The sequence below is a fragment of the Stegostoma tigrinum genome, chromosome 2, assembly GCF_030684315.1.
Source record: "Stegostoma tigrinum isolate sSteTig4 chromosome 2, sSteTig4.hap1, whole genome shotgun sequence".
In the NCBI taxonomy this organism is placed as follows: Eukaryota; Metazoa; Chordata; class Chondrichthyes; order Orectolobiformes; family Stegostomatidae; genus Stegostoma; species Stegostoma tigrinum.
In genome coordinates this window covers 148,855,376-148,878,394 of record NC_081355.1, presented here as the reverse complement: position 1 = coordinate 148,878,394, position 23,019 = coordinate 148,855,376, and the positions used below count along the sequence as shown (strand labels likewise).

At 47.8% G+C, this 23,019-nt stretch overlaps 1 protein-coding gene across 8 annotated transcripts in view; it reads right to left on the bottom strand.

Moving 5' to 3' along the window:
• The window catches only part of scn5lab (sodium channel, voltage gated, type V-like, alpha b), a 432,064-nt gene that overhangs the window by 51,331 nt on the left and 357,714 nt on the right, over positions 1-23,019 (bottom strand). For 7 of the 8 annotated variants that reach the window (XM_059640055.1, XM_059640082.1, XM_059640074.1 and 4 more), the window contains 2 exons: positions 20,354-20,476; positions 2,384-2,659 (listed from right to left, as the gene is read on the bottom strand). In XM_059640055.1, coding sequence (XP_059496038.1) covers positions 2,384-2,659; positions 20,354-20,476 — 399 coding nt within the window. The remainder of the gene's footprint in view (positions 1-2,383; positions 2,660-20,353; positions 20,477-23,019) is intronic. The other variant, XM_059640086.1, reaches the window with a different exon arrangement.

The following is a 23,019-nucleotide window of genomic DNA, read 5'->3' as shown; positions in this document are numbered from 1 at the left end:
CATTGATGTCAGTGCTTAAGTTGACCCTTGAAGCATTGAGAAGGCCCCTCCAAAAAGTTGATAGCTAGCATCCAAGTTCAGCAGGTAATAGGAATGTTGGCCTTTATCTCAAAGGGAATGCCATACGGAAGTAGATTCCCCAGCACCGTTGTTGACAAGGCCCTCAGCCGGTTCTGACCCATCTCCTACATTTTGGCCCATGCCCCATTTCTGCCAAATCCAGTGAGATGCCACCACCAGACACATATTCCCCTCCCCTCCCTTTTCAGCCTTCTGCAGGGACCGTTCCCTGTGGGGCTCCTTGGCCCACTCTTCCTTCGCTTCCTAAACCCCTGTCCACAGCATCATGGCACCTTCCCCTGCAACCACCAAAGGTCCAACACCTGCCCATTTACCTCCTCTGTCCCCAGTATCCAAGGGCCCAAACATACCTTCCAGGTGAAGCAACACTTTACCTGCACTTCCAATAATGTAATCTACTGCATTCACTGCACACAATGTGGTCTCCTCTACACTGGGGAAACGAACCATCAACTGGGTGACAGTTTTGCAGAACATCTACATTCTGTCTGCAAAAGAAGACCCTGAGCTACCTGTTGTCTGCCACTTTAACGCACCACCCTGTTCCTTGGCCAATGTCTCTGCCTCTGGCTTGCTGCAGTGCTCCAGCAAAGCTCAGCACAAGCCAGAAGAACAACATCCCATTTTCCGCTTGGGATCCCTGCAGGCCCTCCAGACTCAATATCAAGTTCAACAACTTCAGAGTTTGATCTCTCCTATGTCCTTGCTCCAACCCCCACACACCAGGCCTTGTTCTCAATAGACAACTATTACATACAACCCATTGTTAGCCACTAACAGTCCCTTTTAATAGCTATTCACCCTCCTTTCCTGATTGTTATCCACTGCTTTGCTTGTTCAATTGTTCTTGCCTTTCTTTGAGATCTATCACCGCCCATTGTTTACTGCTTAACCACTTCCCCGACATCTATCTTCTGCATATAAACCGACATTTTCCTAACTATCATCAGTTCGGAGGAAGAGCTACTTGACCCAAAACATTAATTCTGATTTCTCTTCACAGATGCTGCCAGACCTGCTGAGCTTTCCTCGCACCTTCTGTTTTTGTTACCAAATGCTGTTTGGCATAATATTCGTCCACATCATCTTTTCTGATAAGCGGAGCAATCAGTTAAAAAAAAGGTTGGGAGGGGTTTGTGGAACACGAGAAATTGATCACGCTCTTTTGGCACCTTCTCTTCAGCTGTAACATTGTATTCCTTGCTCTGTTCTATTCCCATAATGCACTTCGCATGGTATCATCTGCCTGTACTACATACAAAACAAAACTTTTCACTGTACTGAGGTACATATTACACAAATAATTCAGATCAAATCAAATTAAATACTCATTTCAATTTGTACATTTTTAGGGATAGTGCCTGATACGAAATGAACCATCAGCAAGAAAAGCTGGGGAAAATTCACTGCCACAGAACACTGTGGAGGTCAGGTCATTGAGTATATTTAATACAGAAATAGATAGTTTCTGGTCAATAGGGTGGTCAAGAATGCATACAGCATGCTTTCCTTCATCGGGCGGGGTATTGAGTACAAGAGTTGGCAGGTCATGTTGCAGTAGTATAGGACTTTGGATCAGCCACATTTGGAGCACTGTGCACAGTTCTGGTTGCCACATTACCAAAAGGATGTGGATGCTTTGGAGAGGGTGCAGAGGAGGTTCACCAGGATGTTGCCTGGTATGGAGGGTGCTAGCTATGAAGAGAGGTTGAGTAGATTAGGATTATTTTTATTAGAAAGACGGAGATTGAGGAGGACCTGATTGAGGTCTACAAAATCATGAGGGGTATAGACAGGGTGGATAGCAAAAAGCTTTTTCCCAGAATGGGGGACTCAATTACTAGGGGTCATGAGTTCAAAGTGAGAGGAGGAAAGTTTAAGGGAGATATGTGTGGAAAGTTCTTTACACAGAGGGTGGTGGGTGCCTGGAACACGTTGCCAGCGGAGGTGGTAGACGCAGACACGTTAGCGTCTTTTAAGATATATTTGGACAGGTACATGGATGGGCAGGGAGCAAATGGACACAGACCGTTAGAAAATAGATGACAGGTTAGACAGAGGATCTTGATCGGCGCAGGCTTGGAGGGCCGAAGGGCCTGTTCCTGTGCTGTAGGTTTCTTTGTTTCTTTGTTGATTGTCAAAGGCATCACAGGTTATAGGGAGAAAGCGGGCGAATGGAGTTGAGAAAGTCATCTGCCATGATTGTACGGCGGAGCAGACTCGATGGGCCGCATGGTCTAATTTCTGCTCCTTTGTCTTACAGTCTTATTGGAAAATTGCTTAACTTCTCTTTGGCACTTACCACCTGCAACAGAGCGAGGTAGCCCATCATGACGTTGTCAAAGTTGATCTTCTCATTGTGCCATCGGACATCAGAGCTGTTCAGCATGTTGCATTCAGTCTTGTTGTTGACGACATCAATGGGAAATGTCTCGCCACTGGTCAGATTCTTGCACTTATAGAATTTGCCTGCAAAGAGGTTGACTCCCATAATGCTAAAAATGAGCCAGAAGATGAGACAGACGAAGCAAACATTCATGATGGATGGGATGGCACCAACCAGTGCATTGACTACCACCTAAACCAGATGAATTGGGGAAAGGAAAAAGGTTATAAATCTGGAGGAAAACATAATGCAAGGTAAAAAGACACTGGATCTAATTACTTTGTACCCCTGTGTTGCCTGGTACAAAAGCAGCAGGGTGAATCTCCTCTCAGCTCACTCCAAAACATGATATGGAGATGCCAGTGTTGGACTGGGGGTGGACAAGGTCAGAAACCACACGACACCAGGATATAGTCACAAGCTGTTGGAGCCTCGCTCCTTCAGCCTGATGAAAGAACACCTCACTGGTAGCTTGTAATTTCAAATAAGCCTGCTGGACTATAACCTGGTGTTTTGTGACTTCTGACCCTAACCCACTCCAAAACAGTGAAGAAATGCGAGAGAAAGGGGGAACAGGAAATGGAGACTCCTGTTGGACCGTTGCTACATGTACCTCCAGTGTAGCTCGCTGTGAGACCACGCTGGGTTGTTGACTCATACCGATTATTGACCAGTCACTGTCTCAGAAAAGGAGTCAGTGTCAGTAACTGGGCTTTAAGAAGGTATCATTTTCTTTTCTTTCCATCTCACAGACAGTGAAATCAATGCAAAATTGTTCCATGTCCAATTTGTGACTGGTGCCTTTATTTAACCTTACTCCCGAGGTATCAGGAACTGGCCGCATTTATTTCTAGAGGGCAATGACAGATTGCACATGGAGACTCTCTCTTTTGGATCTCTGAAATGCCACCAAAGGAAATTATTAAGCAAACAGCATGTTGCTTCAGTGCAGAAGCTGCATTCTGAAGACACTGATCAAGTTAGGCACTCAACAATACCCTTTCCTTTCTTGCCCAGGGCATCTTTTCTGCCAGTCCAAAGGGGTACAAGGTAAGAGAGACTGGGCAGCCATAAACTGCAGTGCGTCATCTATAAACAGTTCAGCTCAGGCAAACAAATCATACAACTCGATAAGACTGGGTTTTTAACATGTCCACTAACTGTGAAGGAGCATGCAGTGAAGACTTTCAGTGGCGGACACATGCATTTACACTTTGTTATTGCTTTATCCTTGACTCTTCGTTGAAGAACGATCACTGTTTGAAAATCCAATTTAAAAGTTTTGTTTAACGAGAAGACAAGGTCATGAAAGCATGGGAGGGGAGAGAAAGTGGTCAGCAGCTGGTAACTAGGCTTTTAGGTTGCTATTTCATTCAAATCTCCAATTTCTTCGGTTCCATGTTTAATGGGGGATAATGCTACTTAGAAAATTAGAAATCGCTTTGCTATTATTCCACCTTTTTCTTGTACTTTTGTGATAGCCAGATGGATTAAAAAGCCACTGCTGTCTGATTGTAGACGGCAATCTTGCAATGGGTTTATACAATGAGATTTGAAGGCGCATAAAAACCCAGCATGGACCTGACCACCTCCAGAAACACTCTCACATGCTCGTCATTGTGTAGGTATACATCAACCCACTATTAACATGAGGGCAATAACACTTCACATACAGTTCACACCGATGTAAATACTGACTCTGGTACATGTACTGCATGCCATCACACAGAAACCACATGCCATCCTCGAACATCTACTGCTCTCCAGGCTGAGACTGCATTGTCTGATCTTAATAACGGAAGGGTTAACATGCTTACATATGTAATTCCTTTGTTATTGTCCAGCAAAGAAATTAATGAGCACAATTTAACCAAACATAGTTAATGCATCTGTTGCTAATATCAGACAGCACAATTTTAGCCACCAGATGACTTCTGCACTTGATGCCAATCTGCTGACTCCATCGCACCATCGTTCTCAGATTGCCATCTTTACTGCTATATTGGCCACACAGTTCAACTACAGAACACACATGGACAGAACTATGCAGTACCAGATGTGCTGTCAGCTTTCATTAGCGGTGCACTGTATGTTTCAATACACTATTGAGATGCACAGATTTGTATTGAGGGAATGACAAGCAGATGTATGTGTTACACATGATGAAGAAATCATGAAGATTACACTGATACTGCAATCATCATTAATGTGTTCCTTTTGCTTTCACTAAGTTATACACACGTATACACAGTAAGGAACCTGGTGAAGTAGCCTTTGGCTATACTATGTTTGCTTGTGGTATGTGTACTATGTAAACTGACAACTCTTATTTACTGCTCCTCCCTTAACATCTGGTTAAATGCCCTTTACGTTTATTGCAATTAATTAGGTTTTTTACTTTACTTGAATTGAGCATTTGCCTCAAAGCACCATTGGGGCATGTTTCCAGTCATTGCTCTCGATCCCATAGTGCTGCGCATTCCTTGGTGAGTAAAGCAAAAGGATTACGTCTTGAGAGTTTGTTATTTGCTGTGGCCCTGGCTATCTAAACCCAAGCAATCTCTCATTAACAGATCCAATGGATAAAAAAACTCAATGAGAATTTCAACTCAATCCTCAGTTCAAATCTTGAAGGAGATTATACTGATGTGTAAAATACAGCTAGAAGATTTCATTGATTGCAAAGTGATTGTTACTTGTGCTCAGGGAAAGAGACAGTAACTACTTGTTTTCTAAACTATTTGTCAGTGGGCCCTGTTACGTCTCCCATAAGAGAGAGGGTGTATCTGACTTTGTCAGTTTGGGTTTTAGATTAATCTCACATAATTAAGGCTATGCATTCTGTCTTCCTGTATGTTTGTACAGGTAGTTCTCCTATAATGCAATAGTTGCATTCTTGTGTGACATCATACTATAGAAAATCGACACAGAAAATCGTCTTACAGGGAGATTGCTGTAGAAAATCAGTATACCTGAACAGCAGAAAGTTTGTGCTGTACGTTACAATGTCCGCTATTTATCAATCGCGTTACAGCCAATTCACATTAACGAAACATACATTATAGCAGGACTACCTGACCTGTAGCTAAAATATTGGAATGGTAAAAGTTGCTAATTCCTGAAAGTGTCAAGATAGAAATTTTGCGCTCTTTGGTTTTGGTGGAAGTTTCAAGATGTTGGATACAGGATGTGTGATTGTTGACATTTTATTGTGGCCATATTGTGAACTGAGATGGTCAAGGCAGTTTTCAGATAGGAAGTTAGTTATGTGTGGGAACGCTGTCAGTTCCAGGTCTTTTCTCGACAATATCACTTGTTATTCCAAAATGAAACAGCAAGAACAGTGTGGGAGGTTAGAGACCTGTAAAGTTTCATTAATAGTTTGCAGTGAGAGAAAAAGAGATATGCTCAAGCGGATATGTGAAGGTTATATATCTACTCTGTGCGAAAGAACAGGATTATCATGGGGGGGAGTTGCAGATATTTGTTGGTCCCAGTTAAAGGACAATGTTGCAGTCCCTCTCTTCGGTTTGTTGGTTTTAAATTTGTAATGGCTGTGACAAGGTCAGTCAGGTAGACGTCGGTGAATATGAGTTCCCTGTTTGTGGCTATTAACCTGGTCCAATCAGGGAGCCTGGGCTGACAGATATAAACAGGAGCATCAGAGGCTCTGTTCACTCTGAGAGCTGGGTTCTGAGGGAGCTGGGTCAGTGTCAAGGACTCTCCACATATAAATAAAGGGGGACTTGGTAGCGGGATACTGGCCTCTGTGGAGTTGTTTCAAAATTTTACTTTTGTAATTGCAGTATTGAGGTCTCATGACAAAAGATCCATGTCCAGATAATAATGGCATTCAGGTTGACCCATATTTTGTAGTGCAGGGATTGCTACCTAACTGGTATCTGACATTAAAACCCACCAAATCTTCACTACTGACTCAAAGCAGGGATTATTATGATAAATTACATTGGAGATATTTATCATTCAAGGATATGTGTGGCCAAAAGGGGCTTTAATTAAGACTCTTGGGCAGGCTTTACATTTTATTGACTGCAATTGGTCCCAGCAGAGATTTTTTTTTCTCAGTTCACACAATGAATGGAACATTTTTTCCCTCTACCGCAGGATTATCTGATTAATAAATTGTCACCCCTCTTGAAAGCTGCCCTGGAGACTCAAGGAATTAAAGATAATGTTCCGTGCACCCAAGGGATAAGTAAGAGAAATGATATTTATCTCATATTCTTTGTAAAACACTTTGTTTTGTTGCTTACAACAGCATTGGCCTTTTTGGGTTGGGGGAATGGGGATAAAATACAGTTTAATTGACAGTCACAAATTGTCCAATAGTGTTGAGTCTGTTCCCTTTCCCATTGGCTGTGAGAAGGTGGTGAATCATGGGATTGTACATGTCGGCTGGCCAGTGGCAGGCGTGTGGTAGTGGGGGGGAGATTGGGCAGCTGGAGGTCAGGTGATGAAACCTTGAGTCCAGGGAAAGAGTGGAAATGAGTTGGGCAGCATTGTTTGTTTGCACTGGAACTCACTCAGTGTTCCACCTATTTACATTAATTAGTACAGAGACACCAAATTTCCTTTGCCCATGGAGTTTGGCTGTCAGCGGATCGTGGAGAGAGTATGAGGAAACCCGTATGGCCTAGTATTAGCAGCTGAATTCTGTTGAGTCTTTTGACTTGAATAAGAGATATGGCTTCATTTACAAATCCATGCAGAACTCAATAACATGCAACGTAAACCATTTTACCATTAGGTGGCAAGGATGGATTCAGTGTCAGAAGCAGGTCGTTTGATTCAAAGCATCAAGACCCATTTGTTTCTTTTAAAATTCCTTTCATTCCCTCCCCAACTAGAGGACAAATGCCAGGCCTCACAATGCCAAAAATTTATTGAACATGCATTCCCAAATGTCATCGTCGGTTATGTGGATGTAGGTGGAGATCCAGTTCAGAAACTGGTCCCGAGTCAGTAACCCACCAGGATATAATACAAAGAAACTTTGCAGAATACTTGTTCAGGTATTAGAACCATTCTTAAGGGATGCCAACCCCCAGGTCAGCCCTGGAATTAAAAGATTAATCTCTAGGACAATCTCAGAGAGAAAAAAAAATCACGAAGGGTTTTTTTTAAATGACGCAATCCTTTCTTTATTTTCTTAGAATGCTGTCATTTACCATTGATAGATCTATTGAATGCAATCATCAGTAAAGGGCACCTGAAAACCCATTGGCTTTCCAATCAATGTGCCAAGATGATACACTACACAGATACAAGTGTCAGATGACCAACGGCAGATATCTGCTGGGTTGGCACCATGAATAAAACTCCAGGAATGCGTTCATCCAGAATTGGCAACCCCAATCAAAAGGCCCAATATTGAAATAGCTGCCAATTGCCCGTAATGCTTTGATCATTGATCCTGCCAATGGACACAAAAAGATGACTTATTATATATCCCATTTTAAGGTGGCGTGCAAAACCAAAGCAGAACAATTAATTTTATCTAAATGTTCTGAGAAGAGATAGAATATCAGCAAGAGTCCAAAATTTCCTGACACTTGGTGCATTCAATGGGTATATAGTAAGTTGCCTTAGCCTTTGATCGGAAATGCAACATGCTTGATATCCTGGAATATCACATGCGCTGTGCGTGCCGTCAATTTTTTTTTTATTGAGGGAGGGGTATTGTTCTGACAAAATGGAAGACAATCTCAGGACATTAAAACACACACAAGAAAGTTACCCCCTCACAATTTTGGGAGAACATACACATCTGTATGTCTTTGTTTGTTTGTAGGTAATACTTATGAGAAAATTTAATAAAGAAAGCAGTCAAATGGAGATGTCCATGTGCAATACAAAATGTGTAATGCTATTCCCTTAGAAGCACTAGACTTGGCCTCTCTACAACTGGCTTCAATCTGGAAGTGGACACTTGCTGTTTATTATTATCTTTCAGTCACAATGACTAACACAGACTATACAGCTGAGAATTAGTTCTTTGACCCAAACAGTCTGTGCTAGTGTTTATCGTCCACATGAATTTCTTCTGAATTTATCTGCCTCAATTCTGTTTTACAGCTTATCTTTCTATCTCTGTCTCTTTGGATTATTTTTCTTTTGGAAACATCCAAGCTACTTATATCATGCTGTTCCTTTAGGACTGAGTTTCACATTTTAATCACTTAAAGAAATCTCTTCTTATTTTCCTATTGGATATATTAATGATTATCTTGATCCCAAATTGGAGCCATTGTCTCCCCGTCTACCCTGTGCAATCTATTCATATTTAATTGTTTAATAAATAAATGATCCACCAGGACCCCTCCAGTGTGACTGAAATGGCTCTCAATAACCTTCAGGTTTCAACAAGCATCCATTTCAAACTCATCTTTGCACAGTCAGCCTTTTCCGAGATTTGAATCTAGGCAATGGTACAGTATTGCTGAGGTTGGCCTGCTGTGTAATGAGGTGCTGAGTCAATGGATATTAGGCTGAATTTCCTCCAGCGTTTGCGATCCTGGGCCTGTCTGTGGTTGGACTGAAGCTAGTTCCCCTCTATGAGGCTGGGGATACCAGAGGATCAGGCTAGGCCATACTTGTTAAAACCTGCACTCCTGTGGAAACAGTAGGATCTAGAAGTACCTGGCCTATCTGTTGAGCGGAAAACAGACTTTACATCGCAGGTTGAAAACGTTCCATCAGAACAGTTTGGACGAAAGGTAACAGAACTGAAACAATGATTCTGCTGCTGGTTCCGCCAATGCTGCCAGACGTCCTGAGTGTGCCACCACCTGCAGTTTTCTGCACTTCCACTTATCGAGATCCCCTGCCCAAAACCCAGCTATCCTGGGACCACAGCAGTGCCAGGTTCCAGATTTTCTGTGATTGAGAATGCGGGGACCGTAATCATACCTGACTCCAAACTGTATATGCTTGTTCAACATGTCCCAAAGAGCTTAGCAGGGACAATGTTGACTTTAGGTCACTGTGACTCAGATTGGTGTGAGAAGACAGGCTGGTCTAGAAATGAAGGTGTGGTGAGGGTCAATGACTAAGAAGAAAGGATAGAGCAATCAGTGGCTTGGAGTTGGGGGGTTTGACCAGTGGCCAATGCAAGCCTGAATTTTTAATGCACTCCTATGCCTTCTGGATTTCCAATCAGATGATCTTTTTAAACCTTTTTCTGGCGGTGACCACTACTTAGCCTTTGAATAAGGGCAGGGTAGAGCATAAAATAGGCATTTGGCAGGGACAAGGACAACAATGCTGGTCTGAGGTACAGGCCCTGGTACCTCCTGATGTCCATACTAATAAATCATGCAGATAACTCCCTGCGAGTGTGTTTGTACTATTTACCACGGTGGAAACCTGCAAAATGGGCCAGTTACTAATAACTTAACTGAATGTCAAAAATGCATGGTCTGCAGACAGCCACGTTTAGGATACTATGCCTGTCTAGCCCATTAGATAGACAAAACAGCATGGTGTGCTGTTACTGAGAAAAACAGATTGAAGGAAATTATAGTAATGGTGGTTAGGGCTGGGGCGGATTTTTGCGAAGAAGGTAAGTGGTCAAGCAGATGGATTTTTGGGAGAACAGTGTATAATGGAAGAGCAGGTCAAGGGCAGGAAAGACTTCCCTTCATCTACCATACTTTCCCACCTTCCTGTGTAGCTGGCGATTGGATTGTCTTTACAATGCGGAAGGCCAGGCAACAATTCCCATCCCAGTCTGCAATACCGCTCTGGGAACGACACACAGAAACAAGAGTAAAGTAGTGAATGGTGTTAGAAACTGACAATGATGAGAAACAGGAGGAGGCCATTCAGTCCATCAGACCTGGGGTACAATTTGTGGCCGAACTGCACCTTAACCCTATCAGCTGCATGGGTTCCAGCCATAATCCATAATAACTTTGCCTAAAATCCCTCTTGGTTTCCAACTGTGTTTGTGAATACAGTCAATGGAGAAAGTGAGGCTTTGTTGCCACTGCTATTGTGAGTTACACTCTAAAGCAATGACAGGAGAAAGAAACCGATGTTTCGGATTGACAAAGAATTTTTGTGAATAAACAGAACAATGAGAGTGAATTGGGAGAACTCCTTGGCTGGTACAGAGTCCACCCAAATGTACAGACAGGGCGTAGTTATGCACTGAGAGGCATCTTCTGGTCACCATGGTATCTCCTGGCAAAATATCACCTGATTCTGGAGAAGTGAATCCAACGGGAATGCTGACAGATTCTCGCCCAAATGCGGAGGTATTTTTTTCCTTCTCTTCTGACTGACACACACACACACACACCGTGTGTGTGTAGCTTCAGGAGGGGAAAAGGCTTGATTAGTCCTTTCAGAGCACCCCAGGCTGAAAACCCTCAAGATTCATGAACGTTGCAACTGAGTCTTCAACGATGTCTTTAGCAGCTTCTCAAAAAGGTGAGCTCATCTCTCTATTCCGTGTCACCAATCTAATGCTGATTGTTCTAGAGGATCTTGGTGAGCTATTCCAGGTAAAGATCAAGCCCCAGTTAGACCTGATGCTGAAGTATTCTTCACGAAAGTTTTTCTGTTTGTCAATTCCTTTCCCCAGACACTGGCGCTTGACACCACCAAAGATAAAGTAGGACTGAGACTTGCTCCAAATTTACTGATGGTACACGTTACCTTGGCTGTCAGCCTGTTTTGAATGTCTCACTCAGGTCCAGGTGCAGGCCAAGTGCAAACAGGAGGAAATAGTAGCAGGAGTAGGCCATTCAGCCCTTCAAGTTTGCTCCACTATTCAATATGACCAAGATATTCTTATTTATTCAGAACGGTGTGCTCCGAAGAAGAGTCATACTGGACTCAAAATGTTAACTCTGTTTCTCTCTGCACAGACGCTGCCAGACCTGCAGAGTTTCTCCAGCATTAGATTAGATTAGATCCCCTACAGTGTGGGAACAGGCCCTTTGGCCCAACAAGTCCACACCGCCCCTTGAAGCATCCCACCCAGACCCATCCCCCAATAACCCACACACCTCTGAACACTACGGGCAATTTAGCATGGCCGATCCACCTAGCCTGCACATCTTTGGACTGCAGGAGGAAACCGGAGCACCCAGAGGACACATGGGGAGAATGTGCAAATTCCGCACAGACAGTCACCCGAGGCTGGAATCAAACCCGGGTCTCTGGTGCTAACCACTGAGCCACCGTGCCGCCCTAATGCTGGAATCTGTGCTGAAAACAACAAATGCTACATATCACAGTGGGTCAGATAGCATCCATGGAGAGAGAGCAAGCTCACATTTCGAGTCTAGATGACTCATCAGCACGAAACATTAGTTTGTTCACTCTCCATGGATGCTTCGTGACCCATTGTGATCTCCGGCATTTGTTGTTTTCAGTATTGATGTCAATAACATTCATTACCACACTCAGAATGTTTTGAAATATGATGTGGGCACCAATGAGTTAAAAAAAACTCTGCTTGAAGTAACACAAATCCCTTCACTTTGTTGCAACAAATGGACCAAAAAGGGATCATATCAGATAAACAGATCTTCTCCAATCTTATGCATTAAGCAGAAGCATTAACTGGCAGACGGAACTGGATGCTCATGGAAGAGACCATCTATATTTGAGATAATGGGGCAAAATTCTAGCACTTGTTGCTGGGGTCTCTTGAAAGAAGCTGGGTAGGTGCAACAATTTGAAATCCTGAGATCCATTAGAGAGCAGAAGACTTCCAACAGGTACCTCATTAAATGCTGACAAAATGCTATTATTAGACTGTGGTGATTTCAAATGACCTTCTGAGTCTCTGAGTCATATTGTCACTGACTGATCTTTGCCAGAATATTCTTATTTATTCAGAATGGTGTGTTCTGAAGAAGATTCATATTGGACTCAAAATATTGACTCTGTTTCTCTCTGCACGGACGCTGCCAGACCTGCAGAGTTTCTCCAGCACTCTCTGTGCTTGTCTCAGATTTCCAGCATCCACAGTACATTCCTTTTATATTTTATTTATTAACCACTTCCCTTAATTGTAGGGATGTGAGGAAAGAGCGAGGAGGCAAGGAAGAAAGAGTGGGGTTAAAGGATAACTCTGTCAAAGAGCCAGCACAGGCATGCGGGACAGAATGTCCTCTGCCTGTGCAACAGGGTTGGGCTGGCACCGACAAAAGTGTTCGCACCATGGGAGTCTGACCCCTCTGGAAAGGGTGAGGGAAATGGAGGAATGGGTCCAAATTCTCCTGGTCCTTGTGCTGGCAGCAACAGAGAAAGTGATCATTAATGCAAACAGCCAACTCAGTGAGTAAGTCACTGGGAACAGAAATGGATTGCAGTTCAGGTCACTCACTCCTGGCAGCTGATAAAACAATAACGCAGGGTGACCGCTCATCCTGTTAGCATGCGCTGGTGCAGGAGTAGAAGAAACACATCAGCTCCCGGCTGAGCAAAAGTTATCAACACAGACTCAGCGTAGCTGCAAATGAGTGGACAGCTTGAACATAGCATCTGTAGGCAGCAGTGACTTGGAGGTGTAAAGGCAGAAGTCACCTCTTCCAAGAGAATGATTAACTCTGGGGTCACCTCCTTTGCAGACGCCGGGAGAGAAAGGTGCTACCACTCCTGGTTAGCTCTGGGGCGAGGGCCAGTGCATAACTGAACTGCAGAGAATGTAAATCTTGCAGGCAGAGCACTGTTCCCATCCTTGTCATGTTCCAAAGTATTCGCCAGCTTTTCATGTTTCAACCCTAAGTTTGTGCGCAGGTGCGTGTAGCAGTCAATGAGTGCTCAGCAAAGTCCCCAGAACCAGCCAGAAGAACACTGTCAGTTGCTCTGCTTTGACAGTATTGGCTGAGGGACAGAAAATGAGCCAGGGCCCCAATGCTCTTCAAGTACAGTCCCTGGACCTTCCATTTGGTGGAAATGTCAAAAGTCCACCAGATTTGGGTTGCATGGAACCAGTTCACATTCTGTTGAGGAACACAGCTGCCACACGTAACAAGCACAAGATCGAGTCAAGAAACCACATAAAGGATAATGGTATTTAGTCTCGGAGTTCAAACATTGATACGAACCAAAGTTAATACTGGACGCTAATCACAGAGAAGGGGTTTTGTGTTGGTAAAACGATTGGAGAATGATTTTCTTTTGCACAAGCAAATAAAGCTTTAAATTATGTTTACTGAAATTCCTGGATTTTCCATGTATTTGTTGTAATCATTTACTGTAGACATCCTTTTAAATCCTTGGCTGTGCATGTCCATTGCAATTTCTGTTTGACTCTGTAGTCAATGCAAAATCCTAACCATGTTCAAAGGCCCCAGGGACTTGCGCCAGTTATTTTGCAATTCAGAAATACTGTTCAAATGCTTTCAAATATTTCACTGATGGAATCACAAATATGGCTCTGGATGATCTTTTTCCATGCTAGTTAAGTCATACCTCCCATCCAAAACCCTGAGTTTGGATTTTGTTATCTAGCCCCTGCACCATTTCCATTACACTCCAATAAAATGGAGCGCATCCCTTTGAGCTCTGCTCTTCAAGTTTGGTGTCTTCCTCCTGTCTACTCATCTGGCCAAGCTTTTGGGTCTCATGACCCGCAAACGGTAGAAGTAGGCCATTCAGCCCCTCCTGCCGTTCAATAAAATTATGGCTGATCTCTTTGTGTTTCAAATTACATGTTCCCATCTACTCCAATAGCCTTACATTCACAACAAGAATCTATCCACTGTTGTCTTAAAAATAATTAATGGCCCTCTATCCATCACCTACTGATGGAGAGAGTCTGAAAGAAACACCAGCCAGATAGAAAAATATTCTTCTCATCTCTGTCCTTAATTTTTAAACAGTGCCCCCGACTCTGGGCTGACTCACAACAGGAAACATCTTCACCATGTCCACCTTTTCAAGATTATTCAGGATCTTAGGTCAGCCTTCTCTCTTTTAATCTCCAGTGAAAACAAGCCCAGCATCTCCAAACAATCCTCCTAAGACAACCCACTGATTCAGGGCAGCACGGTGGCTCAGTGGCTAGCACTGCTGCCTCACAATGCTGGGACCTGAGTTCTATTCCAGCTTTGGGTGTCTGTCTGTTTGGAGTTTGCATGTTCTCCCCGTGCCTGTGAGGCTTTTCTCTCACATTTGAAAGGTGTGCAGGTTAGGCAGATTGGCCATAAGAAATGCAGGGTTTCAGCAATAGGGTTGGTGGGCTGCTCTTTGGAGGGTCAGTCTGATTTGATGCACCAAATGGCCTACTTCCACACTGTAGGGATTCTACAATAATCAAGTAAACCTCTTCTGAATGATCTCTAATTGATTAATGTCCTTCTTTAAACAAGGAGACTGAAGCTACGCACAGTCTTAATGTCTGAATATGTGGCTGGGTGTCCATTATTGTTCAGAAAGGAATTCTGAAAGCAAGGCATCTGGTCAACACCAAGAGTGGAATTTTGAACCTCTGCTCAATGCTCCTTTGGGCCACCTGTGATTTCCTTGTGGAGTTGGTGTCAATGAATGATCCTGTGCAATGCCTTGCTTTATTTCGTTGCATTGGGAACAAGTTGTTGTTGGGTTTACTGGATGATAATCAGGAAGTTTCCTTTCTCTAATCCTGAGGCTGGTTGTGCGAATGTTACCACCAAATCCAGAGATGACAAGCTTGACTTATGAGGAGAGATTGAGCAATTCAGCTTGGGCTTACAGAAGAATGAGACGAGATCTAATTGAGGTATGTAAGATGCTAAAGGGGGTTGATAAAGTAGATGCAGAAAGGATATTTCCTCATGTGGGGCAATTTAGAATGAGAGGCCATAGTTTTAGGGTAAGGGGTAGCAGATTTAAAACAGAGACGAAGACAAGTTACTTCTCTCAAAAAGGGTTGTGAATCTGTGGAATTCACTATCCCAGAGTGCAGTGGATGCCATGACATTGAGTAAATTAAATGTGGAGATAGACAGATTTTTAATTGGTAATGGGGAGCAGGTAGGAAAATGGTATTGAGGCAGAGAATGGATCAGCATTTGTGGAGCTGTCTCAGGGGGTTGATTTGCCTACTCCTAGCTCCTAGCTCTTGTGTTCTCACAGAAACATAGAAAATTAAATCAGAACTAGGCCTTCGAGCCTGCTCCACCATTCAATAAGAACCTGGCTGATCATCCAGCTCAGTCCCCTTTTCCAGCTTTCCCGCTATACCCTTTGATCACTTTAATTCTAAAAACTACATCTACTTCAAATGTTTAATGATTTGGCCCCGACCCCTTTTTGTGACAATGAATTCTACAGGCTCCCCATTCTCTGGATGAAGGAATTTCTCAGTCCTAAATAGCCTACCCTGCATACTCAGACTGGGAGCCCTGGTTCCAGCCTTCTTGGTCATTGGGAACATCCTTCTTGCTTATACCCTGTATAGTCCTGTGAGGAATTTTGTAAGTTTCTATGAGCTCACCCTTATTCTTCTAAACTCCAGTGAATATGATCCTGAACAGATCCAGTCTCTCTTCATGTATCAGGCCTGCTAATCCAGAAATCAGTCTGGTATGCTCTTATCAACCATTGCAGCAGACAGGGTTTGATGCAAGCGTTTGATATAGTGATGTATCCCGTAGCGTGTCTACCTCAGCTCGTCAAGCGGAACCAGTGGGAGCTATTGCCTCATGGGAGCTTGATCATGGCTGCATCTCATGCTATTTCTAAATAATTAGAACTGAGGCTTTCAAATTGGAAACACTTTAATCCATTAATGTTTGGAAGTGTCACCAGCTCTCCCTAAGAGAGTCAGCGATGCAGTGTGGTTCGGTTCAGGGAGCAATATCAGTCGGAGATTGACCTCTCCAGAAACAAAAGCAGAAACTTGTAAAACACTGCAGATCTGGCAGTTCTTTCAGCTTTTTACTGTCGACATCTGCAGAATCTGGCTTGCGCATGGCCATGAGTGAAGACTTCCACTCCATGAGAACTAGTAATTGCAGAAATTTACAGCGAAAGTTCCAGTGAAACCTCCCCAGTAAATGATGAATTTGAATTAGCTTTGAACTCTCCCATCGTCACTTTGGAAGTTGCAACCGGGAATGAAACTCAATATTAAACTGCATCTGATGGCACTGCCTCATTCAGGCTGCGTGATTCTCAGGGGCTGCAGTGCTTACAGGCACAATCGTGGCCCGTCTGTCATTCCCAAATCACAGAGCACACAGATGTGATAACTTTTTTACAGCAACCAGGAACCAAAACCTGTGTTCAACTTGGCTGCCCAATGCTGCCACCCAGTAACCCCAACTTCCCACTCTAAACAAAAGCAACAGTGACGCAGGAAAGGGGAAGCCTGGAGGGTTATGTCATGTTTACTCTACTGCTACCAAATCTACAAGAAATAATCAACGTTTTCTGAAGAGGGGTCTCGGCCCGAAACGTTAGCCTTTCCTGCTCCCCTGATGCTGCTCGGCCTGCTGTGTTCATCCAGCTCTACACCTTGTTATCTCAGGAATAATCAAAGATGGCAGCGGAGCACGACACCCCCGGCTGGAAATGTCCAATCCGCCTGTACCTCTTCATTTGTTTCTCTTTATCTCCCCCTTTCCTTTTTACTTCTCTGCCTATTACCTCTTCTGCCAGGGGCCCCGGGTTGAGCGGGGACAGGGGCCCCGTTGGGAGCGGGGACAGGGGCCCCGGGTGGAGTGGGGACAGGGGGCCAGGGTGGAGTGGGGACAGGGGCCCGGAGCAGAGTGGGGACAGGGGCCCCGGGGGGAGTGGGGACAGGGGCCCCGAGTGGAGTGGGGACAGGGGCCCCGGGGGGAGTGGGGACAGGGGCCCGGAGCGGAGCGGGGACAGGGGCCCGGAGCAGAGCGGGGACAGGGGCCCCGAGTGGAGCGGGGACAGGGGCCCGGAGCAGAGCGGGGACAGGGGCCCGGAGCAGAGCGGGGACAGGGGCCCCGAGTGGAGTGGGGACAGGGGCCCCGGGGGGAGCGGGGACAGGGGCCCAGGGTGGAGTGGGGACAGGGGCCCAGAGCAGAGCGGGGACAGGGGCCCCGAGTGGAGCGGGGACAGGGGCCCCGGGGGGAGCGGGGACAGGGGCCCAGGGTGGAGTGGGGACAGGGGCCCGGAGCAGAGCGGGGACAGGGGCCCGGAGCGGAGCGGGGACAGGGGCCCAGGGTGGAGTGGGGACAGGGGCCCGGAGCGGAGCGGGGACAGGGGCCCCGGGGGGAGTGGGGACAGGGGCCCCGGGAGGAGCGGGGACAGGGGCCCAGGGTGGAGTGGGGACAGGGGCCCGGAGCGGAGCGGGGACAGGGGCCCCGGGGGGAGTGGGGACAGGGGCCCCGGGAGGAGCGGGGACAGGGGCCCAGGGTGGAGTGGGGACAGGGGCCCGGAGCAGAGCGGGGACAGGGGCCCGGAGCGGAGCGGGGACAGGGGCCCGGAGCGGAGCGGGGACAGGGGCCCCGGGAGGAGCGGGGACAGGGGCCCAGGGTGGAGTGGGGACAGGGGCCCGGAGCGGAGCGGGGACAGGGGCCCCGGGGGGAGTGGGGACAGGGGCCCCGGGAGGAGCGGGGACAGGGGCCCAGGGTGGAGTGGGGACAGGGGCCCGGAGCAGAGTGGGGACAGGGGCCCGGAGCGGAGCGGGGACAGGGGCCCCGGGGGGAGTGGGGACAGGGGCCTGGAGCAGAGCGGGGACAGGGGCCCGGAGCAGAGCGGGGACAGGGGCCCCGAGTGGAGTGGGGACAGGGGCCCAGGGTGGAGTGGGGACAGGGGCCCCGAGTGGAGTGGGGACAGGGGCCCTGGGTGGAATGGGGACAGGGGCCCCGGGGGGAGTGGGGACAGGGGCCCGGAGCAGAGCGGGGACAGGGGCCCGGAGCGGAGCGGGGACAGGGGCCCCGGGGGGAGTGGGGACAGGGGCCCGGAGCGGAGCGGGGACAGGGGGCCCCGAGTGGAGTGGGGACAGGGGCCCTGGGTGGAGTGGGGACAGGGGCCCAGGGTGGAGTGGGGACAGGGGCCCGGAGTGGAGTGGGGACAGGGGCCCCGAGTGGAGTGGGGACAGAGGCCTGGAGCGGAGTGGGGACAGGGGACTGGAGTGGAGTGGGGACAGGGGACTGGAGCGGAGTGGGGACAGGGGCCTGGAGCGGAGTGGGGACAGGGGACTGGAGTGGAGTGGGGACAGGGGACTGGAGCGGAGTGGGGACAGGGGCCTGGAGCGGAGTGGGGACAGGGGACTGGAGTGGAGTGGGGACAGGGGACGGAGCGGAGTGGGGACAGGGGCCTGGAGCGGAGTGGGGACAGGGGACTGGAGTGGAGTGGGGACAGGGGCCTGGAGCGGAGTGGGGACAGGGGACTGGAGTGGAGTGGGGACAGGGGCCCGGAGCGGAGTGGGGACAGGGGCCCGGAGCGGAGTGGGGACAGGGGCCCAGAGGGGAGCAGGGACAGGGGCCTGGAGCGGAGTGGCGACAGGGGACTGGAGTGGAGTGGGGACAGGGGCCCGGAGCGGAGTGGGGACAGGGGACTGGAGCGGAGTGGGGACAGGGGACTGGAGTGGAGTGGGGACAGGGGCCCGGAGTGGAGTGGGGACAGGGGACTGGAGCCGAGTGGGGACAGGGGACTGGAGTGGAGTGGGGACAGGGGCCCGGAGTGGAGTGGGGACAGGGGCCCAGGGTGGAGTGGGGACAGGAGCCCGGAGCGGAGCGGGGGCAGGGGCCCAGGGTGGAGTGGGGACAGGGGCCCCGAGTGGAGTGGGGACAGGGGCCCCGGGTGGAGAGGGGACAGGGACCCCGGGTGGAGTGGGGACAGGGGCTCGGAGCGGAGCAGGGACAGGGGCCCAGGGTGGAGCGGGGACAGGGGCCCAGGGTGGAGTGGAGACAAGGGCCCGGAGCGGAGTGGGGACAGGGGCCCAGAGGGGAGCAGGGACAGGGGCCTGGAGCGAAGTGGGGACAGGGGACTGGAGTGGAGTGGGGACAGCGGCCCGGAGCGGAGTGGGGACAGGGGACTGGAGCGGAGTGGGGACAGGGGACCGGAGTGGAGTGGGGACAGGGGCCCGGAGTGGAGTGGGGACAGGGGCCCGGAGCGGAGTGGGGACAGGGGTCTGGAGCGGAGTAGGAACAGGGGACTGGAGCGGGGTGGGGACAGGGGACTGGAGCGGAGTGCGACAGGGGCCCCGAGCGGAGTGGGGACAGGGGACTGGAGCGGAGTGGGGACAGGGGCCCCGAGCGGAGTGAGGACAGGGGACCTGAGCGGAGCGGGGACAGGGGCCCGGAGCGGAGTGGGGACAGGGGCCCGGAGCGGAGTGGGAACAGGGGACTGGAGCGGAGCGGCGACAGGGGACTGGAGCGGAGTGGGGACAGGGGACTGGAGCGGAGTGGGGACAGGGGCCCGGAGCGGAGTGGGGACAGGGGACTGGAGCGGAGTGGGGACAGGGGCCCGGAGTGGAGTGGTGACAGGGGCCTGGAGCAGAGTGGGGACAGGGGCCTGGAGTGGAGTGATTGGGAACCAATGGAGCCCAATCAAACCACGTGGAAGCCCCTATTGAAAGACTGTAATCTCGGTCTTTTTAGCTTTATGTCTTATTTTCCTCACTTATACCATATATACACGTAATGTGGTGTAACATTTTCGCTTTATTTCTTCTATTTTTTGATTCTAAAATTTGTACCTTGAGTTTTTGCACCCAAGATAGCGTCATGTGTTTGCGACATTGTGCACTTTTCTCTGTACTCCTATTCTTTTGTGACCGAAGTACACATGACAATAAACCTAACCCTAATTCTAAAACCCGACCTGCGATGGGTTACACTACTTGGCATGCAATTGTATCCATTTTGTCGGATGGGGAATGATGCTTTTTACCCGCCATGCTTCAATCACATGGGAACAGGCCTTCTCTCTCCGTCTTACCCTCATCCCTTCAAATCGTGACAAGGCTCTTAATGGTCTCAAAGCTCTGAGTGTCCGAAGAGATTTTATGGGAGCTAGTTCAGCGTATCCCAGGGCATTAGCCGTTAGGCTGACTACAGAGACCTACATAGAAACACAAGAAAAGACGAGAATCCATTCCATTATCAAACATCCTATCACTCTGCTAGGACTCCCGGCAGTGGAGAGGATGGGGTGAGCTGCCTGAACAGCAGTGTCTTTCTCTTGGGACGGTTCACCTGTAAAGCAATGTAGGTTGGTACCTGCTGGAAGAAAAGCATCAAGTATTTTGTTTATGATTGCTGGTCAGTTGTGCTGGCTGCCCACAGAAAGGAAGCTTTGTTTTAGCGTAGACACCAGCAGAGTCTGAGGCTCAGCTTCTACATGTTGTTCCCTCTGAGCATGAGTAATTTAGCAGACCCTCTCTAACAGGAAGAACATGTTTCCATCGACAGCAAGGGTCAACTTATAAAGGGCACGGGGGCATGGATTTACGACAACTGGTAAAATTAAACTTTTTTAAAAATGTATTTACAATGCGTTGACTGACCGGGCTCTGGAGATAAATTCAGTTGGCAGCTTTCAATGGGAGATGATGGCTTTGTGGTATTATTGTCAGTATAGGTGGGGAAACATTAAGGTAGGGACATGGTAATGAAATGTCTGAGAAGCTTTATTCCGGGTTTTATCGAAGTAACCTGCCATTAATATTCCCACCTGATCCATGGTGTCCCCTCACTTTGATGTGGAAGTGTCTCAATTCAGGGTAATGTCTGATGAAGGGTCTAGGCCAAAAATGCCAGCTTTTGTGCTCCTAAGATGCTGCAGTGTTTATCCAGCTCCACACTTTGTTATCTCGGATTCTCCAGCATCTGCAGTTCCCAATATCTCTAATGTCCTAATGCCTCAGGTTCAAATCCTTTATTCATTCACAGAATGAGGGCGTCGCTGACCAGGCAGCATTTATTGCCCATCCCTACTTGCCCAGAGCGCAGTTAAGAGTCAACATTTTGCAGTGGGTCTGGAGTCACATGTAGGCCAGACCAGGTAAGGATGGCACTTCCCCTCCCTAAAGGACACCATAGAACATAGAACATAGAACAGTACAGCACAGAACAGGCCCTTCAGCCCACAATGTTGTGCCGACCATTGATCCTCATGTATGCACCCTCAAATTTCTGTGACCATATACATGTCCAGCAGTCTCTTAAATGACCCCAATGACCTTGCTTCCACAACTGCTGCTGGCAACGCATTCCATGCTCTCACAACTCTCTGCGTAAAGAACCTGCCTCTGACATCCCCTCTATACTTTCCACCAACCAGCTTAAAACTATGACCCCTCGTGCTAGCCATTTCTGCCCTGGGAAATAGTCTCTGGCTATCAACTCTATCTATGCCTCTCATTATCTTGTATACCTCAATTAGGTCCCCTCTCCTCCTCCTTTTCTCCAATGAAAAGAGACCGAGCTCAGTCAACCTCTCTTCATAAGATAAGCCCTCCAGTCCAGGCAGCATCCTGGTAAACCTCCTCTGAACCCTCTCCAAAGCATCCACATCTTTCCTATAATAGGGCGCCCAGAACTGGACGCAGTATTCCAAGTGCGGTCTAACCAAAGTTTTATAGGGCTGCAACAAGATCTCACGACTCTTAAACTCAATCCCCCTGTTAATGAAAGCCAAAACACCATATGCTTTCTTAACAACCCTGTCCACTTGGGTGGCCATTTTAAGGGATCTATGTATCTGCACACCAAGATCCCTCTGTTCCTCCACGCTGCCAAGAATCCTATCCTTAATCCTGTACTCAGCTTTCAAATTCGACCTTCCAAAATGCATCACCTCGCATTTATCCAGGTTGAACTCCATCTGCCACCTCTCAGCCCATCTCTGCATCCTGTCAATGTGAGCCAGATGGTTTTTTTCTGACAATCATCATTAGATTCCTAATTCCAGATATTTTATTGAATTCAAATTCCACCACCTGCTGTGGCGAGATTCGAACTCAGGTCCCCAGAGCATTATCTGGGTGTCTGGATTAACAGCCCAGCGATAATACCACTAGGCCGTTGCCTCCCTGGTACGCCATTTGAATTCAACTTTAATTTTCAAAAAAGGGGTTTTAAGAGTCTAATGACATCAGTTGGTTCACTGAGATAACAAGGTGCAGAGCTAGATGAACACAGCAGGCCAAGCAGCATCAGAGGAGCAGGAAAGCTGACATTTCGGGCCTAGACCCTTCATTAGAAAAGAAGGGTCTAGGCCCGAAATGTCAGCTTTCCTGCTCCTCTGATGCTGTTTGGCCTGCTGTGTTCATCCAGCTCCACACCTTGTTATCTCAGATTCTCCAGATCTGCAGGTCCTGCTATCTCTGAATCAATTGGTTCACTAATCTCCTTTAGGGAAGGAAACTGCCATCCTTACCAGGTATGTGTGACTCCAGACCCAGGTGGCTCATACCTGCCCCTCTGGACAATTGGGAATGGGCAATAAATGTTGGATGGTGATGCCCACATCTCATGAATGAATAAAAAAACAGGGGCTGGTATCTATTGGGAAAGAATTCTATTTCCAAGGCTGTAAAGAAAGAGGTGTGGTGTGAGGCATATCAGAAAGAAAAGTGGAGTTAAGGATTATCAGATCAGCCA